The sequence below is a fragment of the Neoarius graeffei genome, chromosome 1 (genome assembly GCF_027579695.1).
Source record: "Neoarius graeffei isolate fNeoGra1 chromosome 1, fNeoGra1.pri, whole genome shotgun sequence".
NCBI lineage: Eukaryota > Metazoa > Chordata > Actinopteri > Siluriformes > Ariidae > Neoarius > Neoarius graeffei.
The window spans coordinates 29081166-29094517 of record NC_083569.1 but is presented as its reverse complement, the minus strand read 5'-3'; the positions used below and the strand labels follow the sequence as shown (position 1 = coordinate 29094517).

Below are 13352 nucleotides of genomic sequence, written 5' to 3'. Positions count from 1 at the left end.
CCTGTTTGTTTCCCAAATATATACGTATGTGTCTTAATGGGTGAATAAAAGGCATCGAGTTAAACATTATTGTAGAAAGGGGCTTTATGAAGTTCAGTCCATTTACTTGCATTGGTTTACGGGGAAGATTTGCCACATCCAATATGGCAGACACTCTGACGTATCCCAGCAACAGGCCACCAGGCTCAATGCGACGTCTATGTTTATATGTCTGTGACGCCGGGTAGAAGAAGGGGTTTATGCGCATGCGTCCTTACTACTTCTATTGTTCTGGTGTCTCCGATGGGACTGTCTTACAGCGCACGTAGAGGTGTGGCATATGTATTGCATCGTTTTCAGCAAGCGTTGCATTGCCATATGTACCTGATATTTTACTGATCCGTTGCCCATGTGGATGCGATTTTTTTTTTTTTTTAAATCTCGTTGCCGTTGTCGTGTGGATGTAGCCTCAGTTGTCTGGGAAGTGTGCCAAGGACTGCATTGTAGGTGGCTGATAAATGATGTCTTAGACCCCCACCTCTGTTCAGTGATGGCTGTTCCAGGTTGACAAAAATGGCTTCTTTAACTCCTCACTCATACCAACGATCCTCTCTGGCTAAAATGCGTAAGTTGCAATCCTGAAATGAGTGTCCTTTGTTGTTAAGATGAAGGTAGACAGCAGAGTCCTGGCCTGAGGAACTGGCTCTCCTGTGTTGAGCCATGTGCCTGTGAAGCGGTTGTTTTGTTTCCCCAATATACGAGTCCGTGCATTCGTCACTGCACTGAATTGCATACACTAAGTTGTCCTGTTTGTGTCTGGGTATTCTGTCCTTAGGGTGGACCAGTTTCTGCTTCAGGGTGTTACTGGGTCTGAAATGTACCGGAATGTTGTGTTTGTAGAAGATCCTTGTGAGTTTCTCAGATAGACCCGAAATGTAGGGAATGACAATGTTCTTGCGTTTGTTCCTGTTATCGTCCTTGTCCGTTATGTTCCTTTTCTTGCTCTTGAAGAGGCCAGGACTCTGCTGTCTACCTTCATCTTAACAACAAAGAACACTCATTTCAGGATTGCAATGTACGCATTTTAGCCAGAGAGGATCGTTGGTATGAGTGAGGAGTTAAAGAAGCCATTTTTGTCAACCTGGAACGGCCATCACTGAACAGAGGTGGGGGTCTAAGACATCATTTATCAGCCACCTACAATGCAGTCCTTGGCACACTTCCCAGACAACTGAATCAGAGTTAGTGGAGGGGATGGTTAGGAAACCCGGCAAACTTCAAAGGAATAACTCTGTTATGGTTTAGGCTTGATCACGTGACCCTGAGAGTGCACACTAGCAGAGTTAGTAGAGGGGAGAACCGAGAAAGTAGTATTTCAAGTGAGCGATATTTTCCTAAATTTCTTTACTTTCGCAAAACTTTATTCAAGTTTCCAGAAATGCCAGGCCGAAATTGTGCAGTTTTTGGTTGTGGTTCTTGCAGAAGAACCAAAGGAATCGGCATTTTTAAGCTGCCGTTGGTGAGCAATGAAGCTCATAAGAAATGGTGAGAGGAATGGCTTGGTGAGCTAAAGAAGACAAGAGAAGTAGACCAAGATTTTAGAGAACAGATCAAAAGGGATACAATCTACACCTGTGAGAAGCATTTTGCACCTGAAGATGTCAAAATATGTAAGTATTCAGTTATTGTTTGTTATTGATCAGTGAGTCTCCGCGCACCGGTTTGAGACCATACAACGCTAAGCTTTAGTTGAGCTTCCCTTTACTTTAATTGTTTCTTTCTTTTGAACTATGTTTTCTCAAAATATTCCTTTGTCTTAATTGTTTTTTCTTTTGCTTTTTGTAGTTCACTCTGAAAAACTAACAAAAAAGAAACCCATATTTGGCGCTGTGCCTAAGCTGAAAATGCCTAAGAGAAGCCATGAAACCTCTAACAAGCCTCTATTAACTATGTCTGGTCTGGTATTTTTTCCCACAATCATTACAAAGTATGTATTTCTGTCGACTGAACCTGCCAAACAAGAGAGACCAATGCATTAAAGCATGGCCATAACAAAACAACGAAAGATGTTCAAACAAAATTTCTGATCTAAAACTACATGAAAACGAGAGTTCGGGTGCAAATGTTTAAAAAAAAAAAAAAACCTTGATCTTAGGCATGAACTTGTATTTTTGGTTGCTATCTAGACCACAAGAGATCAAGTTTGAGTTTAGTCTGGGCAGTCGCGCGGCTCAACTTTCGTGCAAATTCACAAAATTTCATACTCACATCATCAACTGAGGTCGTAAAGTGCTCCTCTATTTCTTCATTTTTCAGTAAAATATCTAAGATAGCATCAAAATCATTCCCAAACAAGAAGAAGTCGTCAGATCCGTCCGCTATGTTTGTTGTTGCCAGGTTAAAGTGTGCACTCTCGTGATGACGTCACGGTACAGTTCAACCTCAAATACGAAACAATAGGATGGTCCTTTGAAGTTTGCCGGGTTTCCTAACCATCCCCTCTATTAACTATGACTGAATGCACACCAAAACCCAGCTGTTTTCAGGCTACATCCACACGACAACGGCAACGAGATTTTTTTTTTTTTAATATCGCGTCCACATGGGCAACGGATCAGTAAAATATCAGGTTCATACGGCAACGCAACGCTTGCTGAAAACGATGCAATACACATGCCACACCTCTATGTGCGCTGTAAGACGGTCCCATCGGAGACACCAGAGCAATAGAAGAAGTGTGTAGTGGTGGGGAAATTCTGCACTGGCCCTTTAAGAGCGCAGGTAAAACAACAACAAGAAGAAGATGGCTGCGACTACGCGAGGAAATCGTGCCTTCTGTGTGTACAAATTAGTTTTATTAGTGTGCATAGTTTTATATAACTTAATTTTCTTATTGTGTGAACATTTTGAAAAGCATTTTTATATAATTTATATAACTTTTTATATTGTGTGTGAACATTTTGAAAAGCAGTCTCATCCAATAAAAAAAGGAATTCAAGAAATGTTTCAGTTACTTGTTTATTTAACAGAAAAGCTGTATACAAAAGTGAATGCAATGCAGTGGTTCATACAAAACAGTCTGTTGAAGGGTCTTCTGATGCTTTTCCCCTCTGCCTCCATTATAGTCAGGTAACTGTTGCTTTGTGTAGAAGGCTGTACTTTCTGTTCATCAAAGCAGGTGTAAATTGTCTGTCTGGCAGGTCAGTCAGGTTAATGTGTAAACAATTTCAATTTCTGTTACGAATGATGAGCGCGAGAGTGCTGCTTGTTCTAGTCATGTGGTTGTGACGTCATCGTAAACAAATCCGTTCTACTCATCCAGACGACTTCGCAACGGCGCCGTTGCCAGATTTTTTCACTCTGGAACCCGTTCTCAAAAGATTGCGTTTTGGGGCACCCCAAACACTGGTGCTGTGTGGACACCGGGCCGAAACGATAAACAATTTGATCAGATTCACCTGAATCCGTTGCCGTGTGGACAGGGCCTCAAGTGTCTCACAGGAGAACAGAGAGAATCAGTGTTAGGTTCACACCCAGTCCAAACGATCAAATTACTTCTCGGGACCACCGCCCTCGTACCACCCAGACGTCTGGGGGTTAGTCGCAAAGAAAGACAGGAACCCCAATGTAGTTCACATCTGTATTCGCAAGTTCCCCAATTAGACAAGAATACAGAGGGTTATTATATGTGAGTGTTATCTGTGTATAAATGACATCATTTTGATATCTGTGTCTATTTGTGTGTGTGTAAATCATAACATAATGACATATTTCTGATGATATGACATGATAGCAAGGTACAAACAGATTTTAAAGGTCATTGCTTACGTACACCCCTTCAGGTCAGGGCACTATGTACTTAAGATGGTGATGGAATTTTTAAACACAGATAATATAGTCTTAGTCAAAAAAGGTCAAATACATCAGAAATTAATTTAAACAGGAATAGTTTTAAAGAATCTAAAAGCTAAAAGCTAAAATATTAAAATCATAATTCTTAACACATGAATGTGTGTCTTGTGCTAAGACAGCAAATTACATCTTGATTCAGCAATATGTAGTAAACAAAGATATGTTATAAAGAAGTAAACAAAAAAGAATAAACTCATAAAGTCTTAACCATCCTAAATTATATTCTGTAATTATAAAACTCACTTAAAACTATAAAACTAACTTAAATCACTAAATGAATCTTAGATCTAACAATTAAATCTAAATCACTGCCATAGTATATGCAATAGTCCAAAATAATAAAGGATACTATGACATCAGCTATGTGTGTTTCAGACTGTAGTGAAACCTTGGTCTGTTCAGACACATTTCTGATCAATAATACAAATTTCATATCAAAATAAACAAAATGTTCTGATGATATGATATGATAGCAATGTTCTTATGATATCAAAGGCCATTGCTTACGCACAGCCGAACAGATAGAAATGATAGAACACAGCCTTACGACAGAAATGGAACAATGTCTAGCTGACCAGAAGGCCATTTTTAACTGAACAGACTAAATCCTTACAATTTTGTCACAAATAAATTACTGCCTTCTTGGTCAAGAATAAATACTTACAATTATTTATCCTTACATAATAATAAAACCTAACAATCAGCATTCCATTGATCACCCTAACGGGCAATCCATTGATCACCCTAATGACTCACGAGGCCGTTCACAACCAGCCCTCAGTGCCCCACACCAACAGAATGACTCAATGACACCTTAGATGAGCTTTTCATCCATGAGAGGATAAATACCTGATACTCCCTACTAGTCAGACAGAACTGAAGAAGCCTTTCGGATGAGAGGTGAAACATCTTCAGGAATCTTTAAGCAAGTCTAGTTGCTCTCTTTTAACACCCACAGTTTACTATGACCTGGATGACTGAGAATCTTCACAGATATCAGCGTGACATTATGATATCCATACGTCATTCCATAACACATTGAAATATATATTCAGAATGTTTTTCATATATTTATTTAATAATCTACTCGATGCACTTGCAAATTACAAGAAAAATAATTGAACACCAGCAGCAGATTCAACACCAGTTTCCCCCGTTGACTGTGAGAGTCCCTCAGAGGCGCAGCGCAGTCTGTGGATTCAGCTGTGAGTGAGACGCTCTTTGTTTTGAGCGAGTGGTCCGGGTCTCTCGTAAATTCTGAGCAAACTAAAGGACTACTTGTGCAATGATGTTGTTTAGGAAAACCACGTTAGCTTGACGGTGGATCTTAGGAGGTAATTAAAGACACTCTTGGCTGAAAGAGGTTTTCAGGAAACCCACCCCTGTTCAAAAAACTGCAGCAAACACTTTGAACTTGATCGTAGGCGGAGTTTACTGTGATTGGTTTTCTCCTGGTTTTCTCCTCTGCCTCGCATTTTAGAAAAGAAATGAAAATTCATCTGCTGATATGAAAGCTATGTTTCAGAGTAATGAGTAACAGGAACCTTCAGAGAAATGTCCTGGAGTCAAGAGTCCAATATTTGTCCTTCAAATGTAGTGGAGTAAAAGTCATAATTTTCTAAAAAATTAACACTCGAGTAAAGTATAGATACAAAAAACTTCCTTAAATTCAGAACTCCAGTAAATGGACTTTGTTCCTGTCCACCCCTGTTTTGGGATGTTTTGAGTTTCAGGTGATCCAGAGTGTGTTCATACAAATTATGGGTGATTGCTCTAAGAAAACGAGGGAGGCTCAGCCTCCTCTAAAAATGACGAACATCATGTAGGATAAATTGCGCTAGGCTTATGTTATAGCCGACCTTATAACATAGCTATTTCAGATCCAGAATCATAGAAATATATGTGCTCAACCCAACTACAGTGCGAAATCATTCCCTTATAACTTTCCCCAGTTCGCCTAATGTATGCGTGAGCTTTTCCCCCTCGTGACAACGCGATGCAGCCCAGCCTCAGTGGACTTCAATGGCATTTGGGAGCTATGCGCTTTTCAATATCAAAATGCAAGACGATTATTGGACAAATACTGCGAAAACACCCGCCCACGGACTCCCAGCCTCAGTGGACTTCAATGGCATTTGGGAGCTATGCGCTTTTCAATCTCAAAATGCAAGACGATTATTGGACAAATACTGTGAAAATGCCCACCCACGGAGTCCCATGGACTCCCAGCCTCAGTGGACTTCAATGGCATTTGGGAGCTATGCACTTGTCAATCTCAAAATGCAAGACGGTTATTGGACAAATACTGCGAAAATGCCCGCCCACTGACTCCCAGCCTCACAGTGGGAGGGACATGGCAAAGCTTTCCACGAGGAGACTGGTGATTGGTGAAAGCGGCCGGATATTTTCTTTGATTGACAGCTCATTTCAACTATAGACAGGCAGTGGTGAATTTCAGTTCAGTCCCATGCAGATTCCCAAGTGGTGTGGTGTATTGTAAGAGATCAGCTTACATTTCGATTTCATTCATTACATACAGTTTCTACCAGCTTTTTTAGTTTGTATATATTTTCATTGTAAATAAAGTGTAAATATAGTGTTGTCAAGTTTGCTATCTTAGTTCCAGAAATTTCGTTTATTTGAGTGACTGAACTTGAACTTGAGGGGGCTAGTCAGCTAGCAAGAAAGCTGCACACGGATGCCAAGCATTGCTGATTTAATTTTGGCGAAGCCATTTGCCAGTCTTCCTTTTGAGGAAAAAATTAAAATTAAAGAGCAGGGTAGACCAACGCCTCAGATTGACTTGGTGAAAAAGGTAGGTAATAATACTCGTTCCTTTCAGCTCTTCTGGTACAAGAAAGTGAATTGGCTAACAGCAAGTGACCCACATCAACAACAGTAAATAGGCTACTTTAGTAATATGTCATGGATGGACCAAAAATATAGAATCTATTTAAAATGTTTATGCTGAGTATATTATATTGGAATATATATTTTTCTGGATATGAATTAAACACCGCTACAATTTGGAAAACATTTTTAAACAAAAACACAGCCGAGAACATTTCACACTACAGACCTGGATTAAAAGTGAAGGGTTATCAAAATTGTCAATAAAACATTTCTCAGTCAAAATAAGTAAAATATAGGGAAAGTGTCATTGAATGAAATGTGTGGCACCCAGCTCTATGTTTGGCTCCCCAAGGTCAGTGCTTGTGCCTATTCCAGAACACTCTGCTGTTACTGCTGAGGTTCCTGACAAAGAGCTGCTTTCAATTAGGGGTGGGCGATATATCGAGATTTGCGATATATCGATATGTTTTATGAACACGAAAAAGATTTTGGCATATCGTATATATCGAGATAATGCTCTAAATTAATATGATTTCGCCACTGTGCTTAATTTCGTTTACTGTGCTATGGTGCTGCCCGCCCCGCCTCCTTCTTGCATTTGTACCCCCTCCCCTCACGTGTAGGCGGCGTGTTAACTCATTCAACATGGCGGCGCCCACAGAAAGCCCGGAGGCGGCAGAACTCGTACCAAAAAAAGGACAAATGGCTCCATTATATGGAGATATTTTGGTTTTAAACCGCCGGACGAACAACAGAAAGAGGTCTACTGCCGGGAATGCAAGAAATTGGTGGCAACCAAAGCGTCGAGCACCACGAACCTGTTCAACCATTTACAGGTACGCCACAAATTTTTGTACGAGGAGTGTGCCAGGCTGCGGGTCGCGCCCAAACCCACCACCTCTACCAAGACTCCACAGCAGACAACACTCCACACTGCTTTACCCCGGGGTGTACCATACAAAAAAACGAGCGCAAGGTGGGCCAGGATAATGGAGTCGGTTGCATTTCACATAGCAAAGGACATGGACAGTGAGGCAGATCCACTACAATGGTGGCGGGAACATGAGGTTGCTTATCCAGCACTGAGCAGCCTAGCAAAAAAGTACCTCTGTGTGCCTGCCACTAGCAGTCCTTCTGAAAGGATCTTCAGCTGCAGTGGAAATATAGTTACTTGTCAGAGGGCTGCACTTAAGCCTGACACAGTAGACAGATTGGTATTCCTTGCTCAAAATCTTCAAATGTAAAAATGTTACACAACAGGTACAGTTTTTGGCTATGTATTTGTTACTGACTACTACAAAAGAGTTAATGCAGTGAGATGAGTTTGAGTTTTGTTTTTAAGGAAAAGGAAGGCAATATGTATTATTTCTATAAGTCAAATTATTATTTATGAAATGAGTTTTTTTTTGTTATCTTAAATGTTTAAGATGCACTTTATAAGAACTGCCTACCCTCAGGTTTTATGTTTGTAATTAAAATAAGGCAATATACTACTTCCTTGGCTTGATAATTCATGTTAAAAATGGTGCACAAGCACTTTGTTACTAGTACCTGTCTACCTCTAGGCACTTGGCTGCCTACCTGTTTGCACTTCAATAAAAAAAACACCTTGCTGAATTTGGTGTGTCTGTTTTTTGGGGGTTGATTTCCTGCATAGATATTAAGATATATATCGTATATCGAGATATAGCAAAAATATATTGAGATTTTTTTTCTCCATATCGCCCAGCCCTACTTTCAATAATGATCAATTTTTAAACAACATGCCACAATTTTAAAATATAAAATGTTAAAATATACCCCCCCAACACCACCATCATGTATATTGGACAGTAGGCTAATGGGCCAAAAGAACCTGTTATTTCACAGTTTATGACCCTGCCAACAATCAGCCAGATCAGAGGCAAGAGTATGGGCAAAATTGATGTGTTTTTTCTTTTTTCTTTTAAAATCTGGAAATATTGTAACCGACCAGCCTCCCCTGTTTGAAAGACTACCAGCCGCCACTGATACAAATAGATCAGTAGATAAATTAGGGGATAACAGTTGCATGTAGAATTGAATAATACTGAAGGGCAGCGATTAAACATGTGGAAACCAGTTGATGTCATTGAAGGAGAAAAACATTTATGTGTTGAAGGATGTCATTTTGTCCCAAGAAGTATTGAAGCTGTGAGCTGAAGGTGGAAGTGACAGCCAACTAACTAGACTTACAAACAACACATTTCCAAAAATTAATGCAAATAATCAAACACAACTTTTACTTGTAGTTTATTTTCAATATTTACAAATTACACCTCTATTACAGGCTCCAGTGTCCAATAAACATGCAGATTTTTTTTCTGTGTAAAACCTTCACTGTGTTTAGTTTGAAAATCTTTGTTTCTTCATATTTCTCCACATTAAATTTGTGTTATTAGTGAAATGTAATGACGCAGACACTGGGCCAATAGAACCGTGTGAAGTTTGCAGTAATAAAGAATTATAATTGAAATCTTTACTGTTATTATGACCTGATAAAAGGTTTTATTCAAGTGGAAAAACAGACTTTCACAGAGAACTCATTAGAAACACCATTCTTATTTACTTTTATAATATCAATTTATTACATGCTAATTATTATTCTTTTGTTCTTCTAATATCCTGACATCTTTTATAAATTGTAACTTTTTTGTCCTTCACAGCTTTTGTTCTTTTCCCTGCTGTACAGGGATGAGAATGAAAAATATTTAAAAAGTCTGAAAAAAACAGGGCGGGGCCCATGGCCCAGGGGGGCGGGGCCCATGGCTCGGGGGGCGGGGCCCAGGGGTTCCAGGGGCTAATGATTTTTGGCTATTTTTTTATTTATTTATTTTCTTTATTATTAGACAGGGAGATTATTATTAGACAGGGAGATTATTAGACAGGGAGATTATTATTAGACAGGGAGATTATTAGGCAGGGAGATTATTATTAGACAGGGAGATTCTTGTGTGTAATCTGAGCTGAAGTGGGTTTTGTGCTTTGGTTTTTTGGGGCGTGCGCGCGCTCTCTCTGCCATGCCGATCCTGTAGGCTGCACTGACTCAGCTGAAAACTCCGGTCCTCGAGAAAAGAGATAAAAGCCCGCTCATACTGAAAGCTGATTGGCTTATTTTGCTGAGTAACCCAATCAGGATGCTCTTTGTCTGGCATGCGCTACATGAACAAGCACACAGGCAGTGTTGCCACATTGGGCGGTTTTAAGTGCATTTTGGCAGGTTTGGAACATATTTTGGGATGGAAAACGTTAGCAGTATCTGGCAACACTGCACACAGTCTCCCTCGCGCGCGCACATTCTAAGATGTGTGATGCAGACCTTAATGTTGTGCACGCATGCTCAAAAACGATCATTTTTGTCTGAAAAAGTCGGAAATCTGCTGATCGGCGGAAAATTCTCATCCCTGGCTGTAGCTCTGTGATTTATTGATTTCAGGTCAGACAGGGAGAGACAACACACAGAGTGTAAGGGGAAGAACATGTCCAGTCAGTAAATCGTTGGCACCAGGAACAAATAAGGACAGACATCTCAAGTGTCCCGGAAGTTCCGAGAGTCTCCCGCATATTGACAGCGGCTTCCTGATGCCCGCAAATTGGAGAATATCTCCCGGAATCTATAGCAAGCGAGCAAGAGCGTGCACGCGAAACATTAATGTCTGCATCGCACATATGACGGAGTGCGCGAGGGAGACTGCGCATGTGCCTGTTCATGTAGTGCATGCTCGATAAAGAGCATCCTGATTGGCCTACAGACATCCAAACTCATTTCAGGGAGGTGTCGTGACCCCCATAGACATCCTATTATTACGTAGACGGAGAGTTGGCTGTTCTGACGCGAGAAATACGGTCGCCATCTTGGAGTGGTGAGATAAGCGCGAGATCATAGACATCCTATTATTATTATACTGTCTGCAAGGGGGTGTATGGGGGATGCAAGTGACCGAAAGGCAATGGAGGAATGGGTGGCCTGCTGCAAGTGTGATAAGTGGTTTCACGAGTCATGTTTTAATGTTGTATGCTAATATTATATATATTGTTATTAAATGTTTATTCATATACTACCTTTTTTATTTATTTACTAGTTTATTCATTTACTACATTGTTATATTTTTATGTTTGACATTAATTTGTTATAAATAAATGTTTTGATATGCTTTAAAACAAAAAAAAAATGTTTGTGGTCAATATATGGTCATCGCACATTGTCCTACATACCAAACAAAGTGCCCCACTCAACCTGAACACATCAGCTTTGCTGAAGGGGGGGTCAGATTGTGTTGAAGGATGTAAAAGGCTCTTATAAATTCACTGACTAGATTAATTTCCCCTTTGATATGTTCTTAACAATCTATTTAAAGAAAACATACACACATTTGAATCATTATAATGGATTTAGATTGTTAAAACCGCATTTTATTTAAAAAAGTCTCCCACTTTACGTGAATTTACCCTATCCATTGCAACAGATTGGTGGTTGTAGCCGATAGAAAATGTTAAGCTGTTTATATCTAATGTATTTAGTATTCACACATTTTTTGTATGATATTAATCACCATTTCCTCAACTTCAACAATCTCCGACGTCTGTTCACTTAATATCAGGATATTCTATTAACGTGAAGCCAACTATGAATAATAGCCCCGCCGCTATCCTTTATCATAGCTACATGTATGACAAAATTTTTATTATTATTATTATTATTATTATTATTATTATTAAAGAAAAATCAATTGGCAGTACATTACACAGTAACAAAAAAGATCAATGTCCATGTCATTACTAGTAATTACAAATAAGCACATTAATAAAATTGTAATTGCTATTGCTATCAGGGGGTTACAGATTTACAGGCAAGTTAAAAATATATACAGAGTTCAGCGCAAGCATTGATAGTCCTATTAGCTTTCAAATTGGGGGAACACAGTATAGAATGCACATATTGGCTCATTTCATTCTGAAAGGCACAGAATGATGGCTTGCTGCCCAGGAATTTACCTCTGTGTATGTGATATTTAGCCATTAAAATGATAAGGTTAATGATGTGTGTGTGTGTGTGTGTGTGTGTGTGTGTGTGTGTGTGTGTGTGTGTGTGTGTGTGTGTGCGCTGCCGTGTATGACAAAAAAATGCGAGCCAGCGCTGCCAGCGCATTACACTGAGTGCAGCGTATCACCACTCCAAGATGGCGGCCCCGCGTCTCGTCAGCGCTTTTAGAATTTACATTGGATGCTCCGTCTACGTAATAGGATGTCTATGGTGACCCCCCTCTCGATGCGGGAAAAAGTCATGCGTCACGACACCTCCCTGAAATGAGTTTCTGCAGGTTGGGATGTCTGCAAGGATCACCTGGCAACACACACACACACACACACACACACACACACACAGGTAGCCAAGTAGCTCATCATGAGTATCTCCATAAAACTCCTTCAGCACTGGGCTGTGATCATTTCAGTCGCTCACTAATTAGAGAACAAATCAAATGTCTGATCTGTTCAGATAAATATGACTCTGCTTCGAACTCTGCCTGCTTCATCTAAACCTGACTTTTGAAACTCTTTTCCTTTCTCCTCTTATAAATATTTTAGATCAGACTCTTATTTCCCGATTTGATGATCAGATTTGATGTTGCGTGTTTATCCCATGTGTCAGTGATGACGTGTGCAGCAGAAAACTCAAATCCGAACAGCTCGAACTGTGAATTACTGTTACAGCATTTCAGTGCATTGTCGACTCGGAGTTTGTACTTTTGTCATTTATGAAAATGAAATGGTGCAGTGAAAGATTTGAGGACCTGTTTGATCATTTGTGTGAGTTTATTATGTATTATTTTATTTCCTTCAGGATCAGTTGTGATACGATCAAAGGGAGAAGCGCTGAAGCTCTGGTCTCAGTGCTCAACTCCGAAACCTCCAGTCTGAGAGAACTGCATCTGACTGTGAAGACACTGGATCTGACTAATAATAAACTAGAAGACTCAGGAGTGAAGCGTCTCTGTGCTGTACTGGAGAATCCTCACAGTAAAGTGGAGACACTGGGGTAAGATCATCTCTCTGAGAGTCACAATAACTCACTAAAGCAGCAGTTAATAGTTGTATACAGTGTTATTTATCAATTAAAATTTTCTGTAAAAGTAAAACATGCAGAACAAATATATTAGTCATGAAGTGATCATTTCTCCTCAGAATCACTTTTAATTTAAAGAAATAATTAAATCTATTTACAATTAAATATGTTCGCATTAAAAATCCAGTCAAGCAGAGATAAACTCTACACTGTAAAATATAATAAGTTGACTTTACTTAAAAAAAATATGCAAAGTCGTTGCCTCAAAAAAAGTCATTTATGTTGATTTAGATAAATTAGATTGGGTTAACTTATTTTTTGTGAGTTTGCAGTACTCAAATTAACTTAGATTAGTTTGATTACATTAACTTATTTATTTTGAGTTTGCAGTACTCACATAAACTTATATTAATTTGATTACATTAACTTATTTATTGTGAGTTTACAGTACTCATCTTATATAATTTTGATTACATTAACTTGTACTGTAAACTTAAAATAAATAAGTTAATGTAATCAAAATTAT

General features: G+C 39.3%; 1 protein-coding gene across 7 annotated transcripts in view; it reads left to right on the top strand.

Annotated features, from left to right (window-relative positions):
• The window catches only part of LOC132892323 (NACHT, LRR and PYD domains-containing protein 12-like), a 101335-nt gene that overhangs the window by 47646 nt on the left and 40337 nt on the right, over positions 1-13352 (top strand). For all 7 annotated transcript variants that reach the window (XM_060930622.1, XM_060930625.1, XM_060930621.1 and 4 more), the window contains one exon: positions 12605-12799. In XM_060930622.1, coding sequence (XP_060786605.1) covers positions 12605-12799 — 195 coding nt within the window. The remainder of the gene's footprint in view (positions 1-12604; positions 12800-13352) is intronic.